The sequence below is a fragment of the Erithacus rubecula genome, assembly GCF_903797595.1.
Source record: "Erithacus rubecula genome assembly, chromosome: 16".
Lineage (NCBI taxonomy): Eukaryota > Metazoa > Chordata > Aves > Passeriformes > Muscicapidae > Erithacus > Erithacus rubecula.
In genome coordinates this window covers 10,620,648-10,639,221 of record NC_136668.1, presented here as the reverse complement: position 1 = coordinate 10,639,221, position 18,574 = coordinate 10,620,648, and the positions used below count along the sequence as shown (strand labels likewise).

Here is an 18,574-nt window from a genome sequence, read left to right as displayed (position 1 = left end):
TTCCAATAATGGCTTCAGCTGTTTTGTGAACACTGTGAGTCCAAGTGCTCTGCAAAGCATTCACTTTAAAAGCCACCATTCATTGGTTTTGTTAGCTGGAGGCTCTCTGAGATGAGATGACTTTCTTTAAGAGAAGACAAAGCTCGAGGCTGTGCATGTGTCTGCAGGTGTGACCCCATGCCAGGGGCTGTGTCCCTCCTCCCTGCAGTGCCTGTCCCCAGGAGAGAGCCTGGAGCAGGAGGTAGAGGCTGGACAAGGCTCCTGGAGCAGTTTCTGGTTTTCCAGGTACATGGAAGAGAGCGCAGGGGCTGAGCAGGAGTTTGGCTGCCCCTCAGGTGACCTGGTGGCCACTGGTGTCCCTCAGGTGCTCCTGTGCAGCCGCAGCTGGCTGCTGAGTGTTTCTGTCAATTCTTGAGGCTGGAGGATGGGGGACATTCCCAAGAGGGGCTGGTCTGACAGGATAGACCTGACCTGTTCCTTCACGGCACTGCGAGGTGGAAAAGCAGAATCAGTGCCCAAAACCTGCTCCTTGTGCTGCCCATGGCCCCACAGCCAGGTGTCTCTGGGGTTCTTGGCACCCCGAAAATCCCTGAGCCCATTTGAGACACCCAGGCATGAGTTGGACATGGGATTCATCCTGTCTTGACATGACTGGACAATGTAACCTAGAGCTGTGCCAGAGAAGTTGGACATCAGGTAGAATTTCCTCACGGAAAGGGTTGCCAAGTATTGGAACGGGCTGCCCAGGGAGGCGATGGAGTCCCCATCCCTGGAGGTGTTGTAGAAATGATTGGACGTGTCATGTAATGCTCTGTTTGACCAGGTGTGATCGGTCAAAGGCTGCACTGGGCGATCTGGGAGGTCCTTCCCAAGCTGAATGGCTGTGTGACTCCCAGGGCAGGCAGGGCGGGAGGCACTGCGGCCGCACCAGGCTCGGTCCCCGCCGGGCTCGGTCCCTCCCAGGCTCGGACACCGCCAGGACTCGGTCACCGCAGGATTCTGCCTCTGCCGGGCTCTGTCCCCGCCGGGCTCTGTCCCCGCCGGACTCTGTCCCCCCCGGGCTCTGTCCCCGCCGGACTCTGTCCCCCCAGTCTCTGTCCATTCCGGGCTCTGTCCCCCCAGTCTCTGTCCCCGCCGGCCTCAGTCACCCCCAGGCTCTGTCCCCCCCGGGCTCTGTCCCCTCCAGTCTCTGTCCCTTCCAGTCTCTATCCCCCCCGGGCTCTGTCCCCTCCAGTTTCTGTCCCCGCCGGGCTCTGTCCCCTCCAGTCTCTGTCCCCGCCGGGCTCTGCCCCCGCGGGGCCCCGGGCAGGGGGCGGGGGAGGCAGGCCCGCCCGGCCCGGCCCTATAACCGGAGCTATAAGAGCCGCAGGCGGCGGGGCTGGCCCCGCGTCAGCCGCGTTCTCCGGGAGCGGGAGGGACCGTGCGCTGCCACCATGTGCGGTGAGTGACGGCCAGCCCGGCCACCAAGGGACAAGGGCCGCTTTGTCCCCGAGCCCGGCGGTGTCGCTGCTGCGGGCTCGCTCGGGACGGACCCGCTGCATCCGTCTGGGGGGTGGGAAGGACGGGGAGCGCCTGGCAGGTGAAGATGAAGCCCCTCCGCCCGCCCCTCTCCAGAGAGCGGCGATCCCCGTTCCGTTCCTCCCTCCCCTTGCCCGGCGTGTCCCCGGCTCTCGGGACGGAATTCACCCCGTTCCCTCGGCCCCGCTGCCCCGGGGTGCCCGGGTCGGGGGTAACCTCTGCTCCTGGTGCCGCTGCCTCTGATGCGCGGGATGCGCGGGGCTCGCTTTCCTAATCCGGGACCAGGGATTGATTAATCGTGACTCACTTCCGAGTTGCGGCGATAAGGAAGAGTTTGTGGTTTTCAAACAAAGGCAGTCAAGGACCTCATTTCTTAGCTGTTGTGAGTTTATTCACCTCTTTTTATCTAATAAAGATGAGGTGGTAAAGATAATTCCTACAGCGTGTACGCAATTGATTAGATATGCTTCGGATCAGACAGAAATCCAAGTGTGGGTTCAGTAGCTGCTAGTGCGATTGTCTTTGGTTTTGGAAGAAAATTTAGTGAAACTTTGCCAATCTGTCCCTGAGGTCTGCTCTGAGGTCTGATGAAAGTAGAAAAATTTGCACTTGTCCTTCTTAGTCATCATTAACAGAACTTCTTTTGTGGTGATGCAGGCTGAAAGTGAGTTGAGTTACTGCTCTTAAAATTGTACTTTCTGAATTAGGTATCTTTTCCTTGCCTCCACATCCTTTTAAATTGTAACCTCAAAAAAAGCAAGGAGCTCAGGAATCTTCTTTCACTTGAATGGGAACACGAGGTGATATTGTTTCAGCTCGTATTGTTTGAGCTCCTACGTGACAGATCACTATCAATGAGACAAACTCGGTGCCCTCTAAACAAAACCCCTCCAGGTGAGAGACCTGGCTCAGTGCCTGAGCCACCCTCGGGGATTCACGGCAAGCCCTGAGACACGTCATGGTAATATCGAAAAAATTGCATGTGAGGTTGTGTATTGATTGGGAAGTGAAGGTGTTAACAGTGTTCAAGGAGTTCGGTAGAACTCGGGGTGGAGCAAGTGACTCAGTACGAAATGGCAAAGAGCAGCAGTTCATGAAGGGTGAGAGCAGAGCTGGTTTTTTCCCCATCAGAATTTAGAGACCTTTTATATTACATTTGTTTTCCTGAAAGATAACCCCAGCCTGCTATGCTGATCTCTGTAGGGAGTGTAGGAGTTCTTGTGACTGCAACTAGCAGTTTCAAAATTACTTTTTCGTTGTTGCTTTTAGTTTTTTCATATCTTTCCAGGTTTAAGTGTTGATAATATACCCCTATTGTGTTTTCCTTGGCTTCAGGTAGCACGTGAAGATTTATAGCCCTGGGTTTATGTTTTGAAAATACATAGGTCGTAAATACTGCTGTAAACATGCTCGTAAGGAAGCAAAGTTGAGATGTTATCATTCTCACATGTAGGACAGTATAGCAAAAGTATTCAGGGTTTAAAACCAGTCAAGATGGACTTAAACTGATGATCTCTTTTATTTAAAAGTTTCATCAGGATATGAAGTTGAGTCTTTTTCAAAGCTAAATTTCTGGCATCAATAATGTGCTTACCCCAATAGAGGTATCCTTTTATTTTTCAAAAAGTAAATAATTTTGTTCAAACTTCAAGTATAGGCTGCCCCCTTCTTGATTTTGGCGAAGTCTTGCAATTGCAAGAGTTCTTGTGGAATTTTCCCACAAAAAATAATCAAATTACTTGCCCTCCTTTTGATGCTCTGCTTGTAAATCCTGAAAGGGGAAGCTCTAAAGACTTGATAAGCATGTAAAGGGAGAGCCTTGCTTTCTGTGTCTGCCTGTGATTGAAGCTGGTTTTAGTAATTTAGTTTTACCAACCTTCTCTTTCCGTTTTCAGTATCTGCTTCTAAAGGTAAGCCATACATGATTTACCTGGTTCATCCTTTTAGGCAAATTCAGATTATGTAAAGTTATAAACTAGATTTAACATTCAGATCAAGAATGCAGTGTCCTAGTAAAACACTTCTTGGGTGCTTTTCTTGGATTTTATGTTTTTGAATCTTCTAAGGGAAGCAAGATCTGGAAATGGTATCTAACACCTTGGGGAGGCCATCCTACAGGAACTTGTTAGCATCACAAAACTCTTATCATAAGTATGATTCAACTGAGATTCAGTCATACTGGTGTGCTTCCAGAAAGAATTAAGATACAAGGAGTCTTTATCAGAAGTTGTTTCTACATGAGTTGAGTAATGTGCTTTAAATCTCGCCAAAATGATGACTGAGGAGGGAAAAAATATGCAAGTGGATAAATCATGAAACAGAAACATACTAGAGAAAGTGTTACTCTCAGTGTTTAGAGTAAGATTTATTTCCCTTAACTGAAAGAGTTTATAACATGTTCTTTGAAGTCAGGCTGCAGCCATTGTTTTAATTTTAAATGGCCTCTGGTGACTTCTGCATCTTCTAATGCACGTGTGTGGAAATGCAGCTCCAATTCCCTGGAAACAAGGATCTTTTTAACAATTGCAGCACACTGGCAGCATTGTAAGGATGGTCCCAGAGGAAACTTCTTCCTGGAGCTCTGTGAAGTAAAAGATGCCACATGGAACATACAAGGATGTTGAGGCTTAAATTCATTGTGAAATCTGGCCTAGAAAGTAGAGCTGGATCTGAAATGAGGTGTGTGGCAATGTTTTGGAATGATGTTGAGAAATTTGTATTGAAGAAATTGAAGAATGCTGCTCTTGAAGTTCGTGGTTAGTGCCAGCAAATGGTAAATATCTGTCTGGAAAAATGATCAACGGGCTCTCAGTCTAAAGTGGCTGCTGATGACCAGAGGCATTATTTTTCAAGGCATCCATGAAGAACAGTACTAAGTAGTTCAAATTCCCAAATACCTCCTTAAATGCAACTATTGTCTTAATGTCTCTGTTAATGCTGGATGTGCTAGAAATAATTAGGCTGAGCTCCTCATAAATCTCATTTCTGAAGCAGAAAAGTATTATCCACCCTTTAATCTTTCCTAAATAAATTCAGAGGCAAATGTAATACTCCCTTTGTCTCACTGTCAAGCCAACAGTATTAATGTCTTATAAACCAGTGGACTAACCAAATTCACAGTAATATTTATAAGGGAGGTTTATTGGTGTATTCTTATAACAGCTTCTTCACTGTGGCCATTTACAGTTCAAAAGCCTTAATGGAGGGGGAAGAGGGTGTTACATTTCAAACAAAGGCTTTCTCTATCTAAAACACTTGTCTGAACTACTTATCTGTTGAGCTCTTACAGTCTCGTTTTTTTCTGTGGTCTCCAGTCCTGACTTCTTGCTTGGAGAAACTGTTGAAACGGTGAAATCAGTTGTTCCTGTTGTATTGGGGCACATATTTGCAAGAGTTAAAGGGTCTAATGTATCCATATAAATACTGGAGTCCCAGGAGGAGCAGTAGGCAGAGTAAAAGAATGGCTGTTTTCCTTTGCAGGTGACTCTTTTATTTATCTAAAGATAAAACAACATCCCCAACATCCTTCTAATTAAAAAAATGCCCGTGTATTAAAAAAAAAATTGTTTTCTTCTCCATTCTCCTTCTGCTGAAGTGACTGTTGCATACAGGATTAAGCTGGAGCCTTTCAGAAATAGATGTTGTGCCTTGTACCTACCCATGGGTATTTAAGGCCATGACTTGGATTACAAAAGTCTCCTTGTGTTAGTACTGGTGAATATATTCCTTCTTTGAATGCCTGGATATGAAATAGATCACAATGTTCCCATTTTCAGCTGTGGTTTTCGTGAAAAGTAGAGTTTTTTAACCTCTCCTAACAGTTTAACTCTTGGTGGGTAACATGAGGAGGGTGAAACTCGCCAGTAAATTTTATGTGTTGTGTGTTGAAATGAAGCTTTTGAGTCCTTTATTGTATTTGAATTCTTTCCATTTAAAAATGCTTTAGAGGGAATTGTACTAAATGGGCAGTTGGGTGCTCCTAGGACTTCTCCCTGATGCTACTTTTAAGGAGTTTTAAATTGAGTCTGAAGTGATGCACATTTTAAAAATAACCCCCTTGTTTCTTTTCCCCCCTCCTTCCCCCTTTCTCTTTAAACAGGAATTTTTGCTTATCTAAACTACAGAGTGCCTCGCACTAGGAAGGAAATATATGAAACCCTGATAAAAGGATTACAGAGACTGGAATACAGAGGATATGACTCTGCAGGTATGTTAACCAACTCAATAAATTTATTTTAGCAACTAATAGCTCATTCAATGACTTTTTGATACTTTCAGTGTTTGGCCTCTTGGATTTTTCTTTCTTTATTCTACAGATTAACAGATCAGAAACTAATTAGCTTGATTCTAGGAGTGCTACAGCTTTCCTCAGGACTTAAAATTGAGTGCTTAGCTCTGTAATTAGATGGCTGAGGTTAGTACACGTAAGCAAAACAAACAGGGTGTGGAAGATGATCTCTATACAGGGCCATGTAGTTTGTGCCTCAGCCTTTTTTTTTTGTATGTGAATCCCAGTGAAAGATGGGGAAGATTAAACTTGTCTTAAATTTGAATTAAATTTGGCTCATTTCATTAGGCAAAATATTTCAGTCTGTTGTCAAATGCAATTTGAGATGGCTAGTGTATGTTTTAATCTGTGCAATGGATATAGACTTGGTGTAGTTTCATTTGAACACGCACAGGTCTAGCAACAGACTTCAAATATATCCCTTTAAAGGGTTATTTAAAAATCCTCATATTAGTGGTATGTGCTTGTGTATATTTTCTCAGCCTTTTCCTCATTCTAGTGTATTTCATGCTTGAAATAACACTTACGACTGTATCCTGTGCTGTAGGAGTGGCAATTGATGGAAATAATAATGAAGATAAAGAAAGATTCATCAAACTGGTTAAGAAAAGAGGAAAAGTAAAGGCTCTGGAAGAAGAGTTGTACAGTAAGTGTTAAAAATGACCCCTTTGCTTTGGCCTCCCAGTCAGATACCATCTGCATCTCAGCAGAAAGTCAGACCATAAAATTGCACTTATTATTTTTGCATCAGCAATAACTGCATTGGGAAATCCAAGCAGCCAAATTTTTTGTGCCACTCAAATCTGCACTTAAAAAGCAAGCTGATCTTCAGATCACTGTGAGATAGTCAGTCTATACTCTCTTCTTTTGGTTGCTCCTTTGTTCAAAACCTGGGCTCCTTTGGCACTTTTCTCATGTGATTTCTGTGCTGCATGGCTGAAATGCTGAAACATGCACTCTGACAGAATTTATGACCATTTAAGCAGCTGGCTGTCATCACAATCTGCTTTATGCAGTGCTTCCATCTGTGAAAGGCTGAAGTTGTGTTTTAATACGTTTACATTATAATTTGTAGTAATGGGGTCTCTTAGCTTGGCTGTTAGTATTGGCTAAAAATGCTCATGTCTTGGCAAACAAGGTTTTAATCACAGTAGCTTGAACTTTCTGAAATGTAATGTCAAGAAAGCAAGTGGTTTAAAAAACCCCCGGAAGATAGCTTTTAGATTATTGCCTGTAGGAATTGTCTTTGTTTTACTAATTGTGTGTGTGTGTGAGAGAGAGAGGAGGGGAGAGAGGCAATATTAGCTATTCAGTAAACTGAATTTCTCCTGTATAGAGCAAGATGATCTGGATTCAAAAACAGATTTTGAAACACATTTTGGAATTGCTCATACTCGCTGGGCAACCCATGGAGTACCAAGTGCAATAAACAGTCACCCTCAGAGATCAGATAAAGGGAATGGTAAGTAATCTCTGCAGCACCTGAACCACATAAATCTGAAATTACTCAATCCACAGAGCACACATGTTCTTACTATTGTTATGGTATCTATTTTTTATAGTGGGGCTAAGCTGTTGCCATTCTATTTAGCTCAGGCACTTTTAAAATTAAATAGCCTCTTCTCAGGCTAAAGTAACACTAAAAATTAATGAGATCTGTTCTCTGAAATTTGCAAGTTCATTGAAGTACAACATTCTTGTTTTGAAAGGTAAGACTGGAAATATGAATGTGTAAATATTGACTGGTCCAGAAAAGGGAGATTTCACATAATTCTTTACTTGAGATAGCTTGGTGCTCTACTAAGTGTAGTTTAGAATAATTTGGAACTGCTTTTGTATACTTTCAGAATTTGCAAGCTTCTTCAGTTGTCCATATTGTGATAAACTGTAGGTCTGAAAGCTATAGCAGGTGGTTTCATATGTACTTCTAAGCTTTTTTTCCCTTGTAATTTTGTGCTTTGAATTAAATATCTTATTTTTGTTGCCCATGGAAAAAAAAAAACAAAACAAAATTTTTTTTTTTCTCCTAGAATTTGTTGTCATCCATAATGGAATCATCACAAACTATAAGGACCTGAGAAAATTTCTGGTGAGTCTGTGGCAATTCAACTCTAAACTCAGAAAGTTAATACTCCCCCAAATTAGCATCAGATCTTTCATGACTTTGGTGGAACATGAATTCAAGTTTCTTGATGTCATCTATAAAAAAGCTGTGTGAAAGTGTCTGCCTAATAAAGATACTCAGGAGCTGGTGAAGTGCAATATGTTCCTGTAATCCTGAATGCCAAGTATTGATGAGTAGAGTAGCAGTTTGTGCTGAGATTCTCTGACAGGGTGTGTGGAGTGGGCTCCCTTCTGTCTCTTGGTGCTTGACAGATGCTAAATAAGTCTTAATATGTGTTACTCCAGTATTTCCCAAAGAGTATCTGTGAGATAAGTCCTTATTTTTTATTTGTACCCATATATGATATATATATCCAAATGATTCTATATCCACTGGTCCAATGTAATGCTCTGAGCTCTGGCTGCAGTTTCTGGTGGGAGGAAGCTGAGATGCTCTTCAGTGTTTCTTGCCTGAGGATGGACACAATTTTTACTCTTCTATATGATATTTCAGGAGAGCAAAGGATATGAATTTGAATCTGAAACAGATACAGAAACAATCCCCAAATTAATCAAATACATGTATGACAACAGAGAGAGTGAAGACACCAGTTTTTCAGCCTTGGTAGAGAGAGTTATTCAACAGTTGGTAAGTGGGAAATTATTTTTTTTCCCTGTAAAACAGTATAAGCTACTTGTGGGGGTTCCTTAGCATTCTGCCTTATACATTTATATCTTCTGCAGGAGTTCTTAGAAGGTGCTGCAAATAACACTTCTAAGCTTCTAAATAATGCTTAATAGACCAAGAAATGAGATTAAAATTTTGGAGGCTTCAAAGGCTCTTCACTGTTAAATCTTTAAATTGCAGTAGCAGTGGGTTTTGTTTGTTGAGATTTTGTTTTGTTTTTAGCAAGAAGTTAACACAGCTTTTTAATGAAGCAGTTTAATTAAAAAAAAAAAGAAAAAAAAAAAAAGTAATAGGAGCCTCTAGGGGTTAACATCTCTCATAAATGGCAGTGTGTTCCTAAAGGTTATTCTGATCATGTTGAAACACTGCTGTGATTCAAGTTTGGCCAATGCTTTGGCTCTCCTATTTGGAAATAGATCTAACAAGCTGGACTGGTTTCCAAACTGTGAAGTGGGAATCTACTGTTACTCAGTATGTGAATGCTTAAAAACTTTGATAGATGCATTGCAAACTTGGAGAAAGCTGGCTTTGTTTTCTCCCCCAGTCTCCAGGCAGATGTTTTTCCTCCCCTTCCTGCAGTTTCTTACACTCTTTTCACCTCCCTGTCTCCTCTTTAAAGCAGCTCTGTAGGATTCCTTGGAGCAGGGCTGGAATCCACACCAAGTCAAGGCTGTGTGGGTCAAGAGGGAGCAGCCACAGAGCTGAGGGGAAGGGAGGCTTCACCTCCAGAAGAGGGGCAGAGGTGAAGGGAGAGGAGGGAATGTCACCATCTCTGTCCTGCTGGCAGGGTGGGGGCTCCTGCTTTGGGAATCCTCCTCCAGGAGTTTGTAGAATTGGTTCTGTGTTTTTTGCTGGTGGTGTGGATGTTTTTGTGTGTTTTGTTTTTTAAATGCATTTGACAATTTGCTGCCTGAACTGCAAATAGTAACTCTAGGTTTTTAGTTGAAAATACGTGGTAATGCACTACATGCAAATTCTGATTGAAGGCCTGAGTGAAAGTAAATATCTAACAGTCTTCATGTTGATTATGATTAACATCTCTGACATTTTCATAACCTTTGCATTAGAGTTTATTGTTTTTTATTTATAAAGAGAGGCTAAGTGCTCACTTTCTGATCTTTCAGCTGTTGCATCTTTAATGTGCATGTCAGCTTGCTCTGCTCCATGGCAAATTCCTTTAAAGGTGCAGTCTGCCCTCCAGGAAGAGACTCCTGATAGCAGTTCCTTCAGTGCCTCTTCAGAGAGGGGCCCCAGTTTAATGAGATGCAACTATTTGAGATAAGTTGTTTAGGGGTTTTTTTTTTCTCCTTTGTGTTCATGTTTTCCAGGAAGGTGCTTTTGCATTGGTTTTCAAGAGCATCCATTACCCAGGTGAAGCTGTTGCTACCAGGTTAGTAAAAGTCAATTTTATACATAATGCATGGTTTTTATTAGGTTAAAAAAAAGCCAGCCTCTCTTAAAGATACTAAAATATTGATGTTTTAAGTGCTTAATTACCCAAAATCAGTGAGTCAATAAAGAATCTCAGTGTATCTTGTGTTTCAAAATTTGTATTAAGAGCATGCTAACAGTTTTCCTATATCAAAAAGGGGAGAGGGAAGGGATATTGTTCAGTTTTAGTTCCCATTGAGTAAAGACTGAGATCAGTGTATTCATGTTGGCTGAAAGACTATCATAGTAACAGGTAATACAAACAGTGTTCTATAGCTGTCATAGCACTTATGATGTCTTTCTGTGTAAGTTCTACTTTTATTTACCACTTGAAAAACAACTTTCAGGAAATGTAAAGATATTAAAATAGCAAGTGACATAGCAAGTGATTAAAATAGCAAGTGATGGGAATAAAGACTGTTTTATATTACAACCCAAAAGCCCATTGCTTTGGTGGTCTAAAATAAGACTACATTAAAATTTCGAAAAAGCCAGCTGGACCATCACTCCAACTGAAGAACATCTTCTCAAATGAGCTATTCTATATGTGGTTCAGGTTTGGGTTTTTAGGGCTGAGGGATTTAAGAGAAGTGACTCTCGTAATTTGAGTGTGACTTGTTCTTTTATTCCTGTGATACTTTTAAAATAACATTTTCAGTGACATGTAACACATGTAATTAAAAAATGGTCTTAATATTCTACAGTTTAAGAAATGCAATAGGGATGGCTGGTGTTTCTGAGTTTGAAAGGCTAAAGAGTGTAATGGTACTGTAATTCTAAAGAGCACACTAGCTTGTTGTCACCTCACTTCAGAGGCAAAGTAAGCTTTGGTTCAAATTGGCCCCTGTACTAAGCTGTTTTCTGATCACTGGAAAGATAACAGCTGGTTCTTATACATCTTCCTCTTTCTGGATGTAGTTTATGGATGAAGAATCACCAAAGCATGTGGTAATTATTTATATAATAATATTTGGAGAATCTTACAGAAGAACCAAGTTTATATAACTCCTGCCATGTAATGACCTTAGGATCATGGTTGAAGGAGGCTCTTTCCATTTAGGAAGCTAGATGGGATATTGTCTTTTCAGCTTCACTGATGTCTGGTAACTTCTTTGTATGCACATTTCTCTTTATAATCTTGAGTGTTTTCCTTTCTGTAGGAGAGGGAGTCCTTTGCTTATTGGGGTTAGGAGCAAGTACAAGCTCTCAACTGAACAGATTCCAGTTTTGTATAGAACATGTAAGTTGATAAATCAAAATACATTATTTTTAAGAACTAAAATTACTGGTACTTTATGAATAGAAATTAGGTTAATTGGTTTTTGTACCATAAAACTACAAGCTGATGCCCCAAATAGCTTATTGGCTGGGGATATTTTTATACCACTGAATGTGTAGTTCATGTGAAAGTCCCACACCCCAGCCTATTTCTGTAACTGCAATATCCTAAACCTGTATAGTCTGTAATCTTAACTGAAACAGAACTGTTTTTGCATTTAGAATGTTTCATTTCTTTAACAGGCAACATTGAGAATGTGAAGAACATCTGCAACTCCCAAATGAAAAGATTGGACAGCTCAACCTGCCTTCATGCTGTTGGGGATAAGGCAGTAGAATTTTTCTTTGCTTCAGATGCAAGGTAGTAAAAGTATTTCAACTTTGCTGAAAATACTGGGGTTTTTTTTTAAAAGTGTCTGTAAAAGTGAGATAGTTCTGGAAATCTAAGCTGACTTGCTCTTGTGCAATGTCTTTCTGAAAGAAGAGCTTTTAATCCAGATAACATCAGAAAGCTCCCAGGCTCAGGTGCTTGAAAAATGTTTGCAGTCCAAATGCTGCTGACAAACCTTCACAAGTGCAATATCTGCCAGTTGCTGATCTCTATGTGAAATACATCCAGTGTAGGAGAGTAATTTGGGTACAAATGGACACTCATCAGCTGAGCATTGGGCAGATTATAGTCAGAGTTGTGATGTTTTCAATTCAGATATCAGAGGAGGAAAATGGTGGTGTGGTTCCAAGCTGGGCAGGAACCTGGACATCAGGCACACATTTATCTTGGAAACAAGAGCATGACCTTAGCAGGATCCACCAAGGACACTGGGAGGCAACTTCAGACCTGCAGGAATAGATGCAGTGGTTCCTGAGCCTCCTGCTGTGGGTTGCTGTGAGAGTGCAGGAGGAGCAGCAGATGGAGTCATTGCCTTTAGGATGGCTCTGTCTGCAGTTATGTCCAAAAGGAAGAGAGAAGCAGGGCTGGAAGTGCTCTTGTGGCATATTTAATTGCTCTGCTATTGCCAACTCTGACGTGTCAGGTTTGTCTTGCTTCTGTTTTTTCCCCTGTAGTGCCATCATTGAGCACACCAACAGAGTGATTTTCTTAGAAGATGATGACATTGCAGCTGTAACTGATGGGAAGCTCTCAATTCACCGCCTGAAGCGTTCAGCTAGTGATGATCCTTCCCGGGCCATCCAGACCCTGCAGATGGAACTGCAGCAAATCATGAAGGGTGGGTTGAAACATCTGTAAATGAGTATTATCAAGGATGGGTAGTTGCTGTTTGTGTAGTAGATGAGGCAGAAAACTGCTAATTTGTTGTGATAACAGCCTTTTATTCAGGCTGTTTCTACTGGGAGCTGACAGAATGGGCAGTCTGAGACCCTATTCATTTCAGCCTTGGAAAAGTCATAGATACTTCTATTCATTTAGTGAATATGTAACTAATGTTAACATGCTTCCGTTGCTGGCAAGGTTTGACTAAATTAAGAATTGAAAGGGAACACAGACGTTTCCTTATGAAGGAATTTATTTACCTTGTCAGTGTTGGGAAATGGAACCAACCAAATAGAGTGACCTATTCATTCTTCTTTTCTTCTTGCTTATTCTAAGCTTTTATTTAGGCTAACTCAGTCAAGTTAGTATTAAAAGTTCTCTTTGTAACTAAAATAGACTTAAAATAACAAACCTAAGCATTGCCATGTCATGTTTTTGTAAACAGGTAACTTTAGTGCCTTCATGCAAAAGGAGATTTTTGAACAACCAGAATCAGTTGTCAACACAATGAGAGGCAGGGTGAATTTTGAGAGCAGCACAGGTAAGGATGAACAGCTCTCCAAACTGCATTAAGTTTGAAATTTGTAAATATCTAGAAAATTGAAAGCACCACTGATATATGTGTATTTATTTGTTTGCAGTTCTGCTGGGAGGGCTGAAGGATCATTTGAAAGAAATCAGAAGATGCCGAAGACTGATCATTATTGGCTGTGGGACCAGTTACCACGCTGCAGTGGCTGTATGTTCCCGGCCTTGCTTGAAATGCACCTATAACTTAATTGCTGGGGTTTCAGACAACAGTTTTTCATCTGCTTTTTCTTCTGTCTAAGACTGTCTTTCATTGAGGGGTCTCACCCTTTTATTTAACTTTCCTTAGTGCCACATTCTTTATTAATGCTTCAATGCCATTTATTATCATGCTAGAATCCACATTGGTTTTTAAAGCTCTGGTGAGCTGTAATTAGCAGCTTTTCTAATAAGAATGCATTTAGATTTTCTCTGACTTGTAAAATGTCCAAATGACAGTGGGCAGCAATATTAACAAATGCTGTGTTCTGCTTGCATACAGACTCGACAAGTCCTGGAAGAATTAACTGAATTGCCAGTGATGGTGGAACTTGCCAGTGACTTCCTAGATAGAAACACACCTGTATTCAGGGATGATGTGTGCTTTTTCATAAGCCAGTCAGGTGAGCTGCATTTGCTGTTGAGTTAGTGCTGTAAAATTCCATTCCATTGCACTTTGCATCATGTAAGTGTGGGTGCAGTTGTTTAGAACACACTTGTGTAGAATTTGATGCTTTTCAGGAGTCATTATTATCCTCTGCCAACCTGAAGTCAAGGTGTGAATGTTTTCCAGGTGAAACTGCAGATACACTGATGGCCTTGAGGTACTGTAAGGAACGGAGGGCTCTGACAGTTGGCATCACAAACACAGTTGGAAGTTCAATATCCAGGGAGACTGACTGTGGTGTGCACATCAATGCAGGGCCTGAGATAGGTGTGGCAAGCACAAAGGTAATTGCTGTTCAGTGTTTGACTTTCACCCTTTCAGCCCTGTGGAATACAATTCAAATTTTAATCGCAGCATTTCAAACTGTGATCATATTCACTCTCTGCAGAATTAGCTGCTAAATGTTTTTGTTTTGTCTGCAGGCATACACCAGCCAATTTGTGTCTCTTGTAATGTTTGGCCTAATGATGTCTGAAGACAGAATTTCCTTGCAGAAAAGGAGACAGGAAATCATTAGTGGACTAAAATCATTGCCAGGTACATTGATATTTTGGGTTTGAGGAGGCATAGGGGATCTGGCAGTGTAAAATACTACTCAGGGATATTTCTTTCTCATTTAAGTTTCACTCTCCCCCTCATCCTGAAGGCAGACAATATGACAAAAATGGATTGATTGTTTCTACACTATTTGCCAATTTTACAAATGCCCTTCCAAGAAACTTGGCAGGAAGATCAGAATTTTCATGGGTTGGGTTTTCTAATTACAAAAAGGTAGTTTTGTATCAGAAATATTACTTGATCTCATAATTTCATCATTTGAAATGGTTAAAACTTTCTACTGTAAAATAGGATAGATAGAAGGAAACTAATTCAAGATGATTTTGTAGTGGATATTTCATAACTTCATTTAGAAATTCAAATGGGATGTATGAGGACTGCTTAAACCAATAGTTGCTTTAAATTTATTATTATAAGTAAGGCTGGAGAAAATATTCTTAAACTCCAGTCAAAGTCACTAAGTTAGTGGCTGGATTGTATGAAGTGCATTTGTTCTGTTGAATAATTAGAACACTCTAATTTGCTAAAAGCAAACCATTTTTTCTAGCTAAATAATTGATTTTTTTTTTTCTGTGCCTCAATAGAAATGATTAAAGAAGTCTTGTCCTTGGATGAGAAGATACATGATTTGGCTCTTGAACTGTACAAACAAAGATCATTGCTGGTTATGGGTCGTGGGTATAATTATGCCACTTGTCTGGAAGGAGCTCTGGTAGGAACTTCTCAATATTGTTTAATATTATTTAAAATGTGATTTTTTTTTTTTTGCTTGTTTGTTTCTGCTAGATAGTTTATTTATTGTATTTCATTACAATTTAATTTTGCTGCAGCAGGACAGTTGTGTATAACTAGAAGCATTTAATTAAGCATGTACATAAGGTAAACCCAGATATTATATCACTTTCCTGCTTCTTTCACATAATAAACACAGTATTTAATGAGTCTATTGTAAAACAAGAAACTAAGAATTTAACTTGCTGACAGATTTGAAAACAACATCAGAAAAACATAATGTGTTGATGTTGAGAAGAGATGCTCATGCAGCAAAGTAATGAATTGTATTATGAACATTGGGGTAAAATGAACACATTTCCATCTCTCAGAGGAGTTTGTGTTACACTGCAGTAGCCAAGGTTGTGCTTGGTGTTTGGTTCCTGAAGTTCCTGTTGGTTAATCTGTGTGCATGGGCAAGCTCTGCTGCTGCCCACAGCCTGCTAGAAATCCCAGCAGCCACCCATGTCTTTTCACTAATACCTGATACTGGGTACAAGTATTTAAGTGGCAGAGGTACAGCCTTGGTGTTTTGCTTCTTGTGACTGTTGTTTTTTTAGCTGATTTAGTACTGACTTGAAGCATTTCCTGGTTTTTTTTCCAGAAAATAAAAGAAATCACTTATATGCACTCAGAAGGTATCCTGGCTGGTGAGCTGAAACATGGGCCCTTAGCCCTAATAGATAAACAAATGCCTGTTATCATGGTGATCATGAAGGATCCTTGTTTCACCAAGTGCCAGAACGCTCTGCAACAGGTCACTGCTCGGCAGGTACAGTGTTTAACCAATTAACTGCTACTGTGTTACAGGAAAAGAGATTGTGCACTCTGCATTGCTGCTGACTGTGCACCTGGAAAGGGATGTACTGCTGACTGTTGTTAATTATTAAGTTATAAATAAGATGCTACATCTGCATTGCAGCTTGTTATTACAAGTTAACATCAACAGTGAAAACTGTTTTTTATATGGCTTGTTTGTTTATTTTGGGGTTTTTCTGTTTTGAACCAAATGGAATAATGTTAAAACTCTACAGGGTGAAAACATTCAAATCTTGCAATATAGTGAAAATTGACCACCATGCAAGATTGGCATTGCCTTTGATAGCTGCTTGAGTGTCTTCAAACACATACAGGCATGCTGTGAACAATATTTCAAAGCAGTTCTAGGCTAGCTCTTCAGTTAACAATGCAAAATATTATTTTTCAGGGTCGTCCAATCATTCTGTGCTCTAAAGAAGACACTGAAAGCTCAAAATTTGCCTACAAAACCATTGAGCTGCCTCATACAGTTGACTGCCTTCAAGGAGTGTTGAGTGTCATTCCTCTTCAGTTGCTCTCATTCCACCTGGCTGTTCTCAGAGGATATGATGTAAGTGTTTTCTATATTTAACACTCCTTTTAGTGCAGTTTTGAACTTCCTCCTACCAGTGTAAAGTGAGATACCCAGTTATATGGCATATCTAAGATTCACTAGCTATGAAAATAACTAGTGAATCTCATAGGGAGTGTGGTTATAGAGGTGGCATTTCAGTGCCAATTCTTCAGTTTTGTCTTTTTTAATGAGTATCTTTCTAAAAAAATTATAAAGCCCTTTAGCTTAGTTTGATCAGTTAAAACTGCAAATGGGACTTTTTCAGAGAATCGAATTTTGAAATATGGTATTGTACTTTAACTTAAAATAGGTCAGTGCTTTGTACAGCTTGGTTTGTTGATGTGTCGGTGTGTCAGTTTGGTAATGATGACTCCTTTGGAAATGTACCCTGTGCAAAACAAATATGTATTTGTTAGGAGGGTTTTGGAAGCACAGATGAATTCAGCTGCGAGTCATTATCTGCAGATCTATAGCCTGTTGTGTGTGTTAATGTGTCTAGAATAAAGCAGAACTCATTAGGAAGTCTGAGAAAGCACACTAAATGAACTGTCAAATGCAGAATGTCAGTGTTACTCTGCCATACTGAAAGCCTGTCTCTTCATTCTAGGTGGACTTTCCAAGAAATTTGGCCAAGTCTGTTACTGTAGAGTAATAGCCAAGAACAGCTGATGTCTTTGCCACCAGACCTCTGAGTTATGCTTGTAGAATGTGTTGTTCTGAATTCATAGGTAAACGTGTTTCCTAAAAAGAATGACAGTGCTAACTGGAAAGTGTCAGAAGGATTTATCTCGCAGCTTTAAAAGCTTTTGATGTGCCTTGTACCCAAGTGCTTTTGCTCACAGCAAATACTCCTCCAAGTCCTGAAATTGCCAAAGAAGATAAAAATTGTTTACACATGGTATACTGAATGAACTTTTTTACTGTGCAATATATATATATGTACAGCTCTCTCCAGAGTAACTGTGAACATTTTTTTAGCCTACACTACATAACTACTTTCAAAGATATAGTATTTATAAGTACAATTTGTATAGCTTTTTTTAAGTTATTTTTTTAGTACACTGCTTATCTGTAACATTGGAAATGCTCAGAATGTAAATACTGAGCATGTTGATACTTTGTACAGTTGTTAGGGATTTCCTTCTTCAGCCTCAAACTGGAAATTGTTGTCCCCTTTTTTCCCAGCTTCCCTTCCCCCGTTGCATCTGTGTTTCATATTTAACCAGTCATTTGCAAAGTTCTTCTGTGGCTGTAAATTCCCAGCTATGTTTTAAATTTCTGTTTTGAAAAGCCAGAATGACATTTGTTTTGTATGCCACCCCAGCTCTTATTTGCATAACATGTATAGTGCAACAGAATAAGGGAACTGGATGTCTTTCAAATGATATTTTTGTTTGAAGAGGGTACAATGAAAAGACAATGCAATTAAAAGATTATATAATTCTTATTTTGTGGTTTGGGTTTTTGTGTGTGTGTTTGGGTTTTTATTTGTTTCATTTTTGTTGATTTTTTTTTTTTTTTTAACTTGATGACTTCTATCTCACATCTGAAGAAAGTCTTATTTTAGTACCATATGTATTTGCAAAAGCACACTTTGCTAGTTGTGAACCAACCTGCAGTAGGGGAGCACCTATAAACCTGCGCAAAAAAAAAAAAAAAAAAAAAAAGGTAGATATATACAAGAAGTTTTCTACTCATTTGTTTGGTTTTTATTTCCAAATGGCCAGAAAGTATAGTATTTAATTTTTCTGCATTTTATTAACTAAATACTTCACTAGCAAAGTTTTCTTAAAGATATTCCTCTGCAGCCTTGGTTCTAAATGGAGGTGTTTAAATCTTTACTTAGGTTAAGAGCTTAAAAGTGTAACACCAGCTTGTTATAATAGGAACTACTTACTGAAAACTGCTCTAGTACTTTTTATAACCACATAATAGAACCAAAATAATAATGAAAAATATAGGACTAATCTGACCTAAATGCCAAGAATATGTAACTCTGTATATCTAACATGTTTTGGTGGATGGAAAGGCCCCTTTTAGTCTCAATCTAGAATTAGTAT

The 18,574-nt window shown here is 40.1% G+C and overlaps 1 protein-coding gene across 1 annotated transcript; it reads left to right on the top strand.

The window, feature by feature from the left end:
• Positions 1–1,380: 1,380 nt before the first annotated feature.
• On the top strand, positions 1,381–17,961 carry GFPT2 (glutamine-fructose-6-phosphate transaminase 2). The gene is made up of 19 exons (XM_079320187.1): positions 1,381–1,440; positions 5,618–5,725; positions 6,354–6,452; positions 7,143–7,268; positions 7,837–7,895; positions 8,424–8,558; positions 9,926–9,987; positions 11,189–11,268; positions 11,550–11,667; positions 12,372–12,535; positions 13,025–13,120; positions 13,221–13,318; positions 13,649–13,769; positions 13,940–14,097; positions 14,236–14,350; positions 14,956–15,083; positions 15,747–15,914; positions 16,350–16,511; positions 17,122–17,961. Exons 1-19 carry the CDS (start codon positions 1,434–1,436, stop codon positions 17,164–17,166), a joined length of 2,049 nt encoding a protein of 682 aa, XP_079176313.1. The 5' UTR covers positions 1,381–1,433; the 3' UTR covers positions 17,167–17,961.
• Positions 17,962–18,574: the final 613 nt, after the last annotated feature.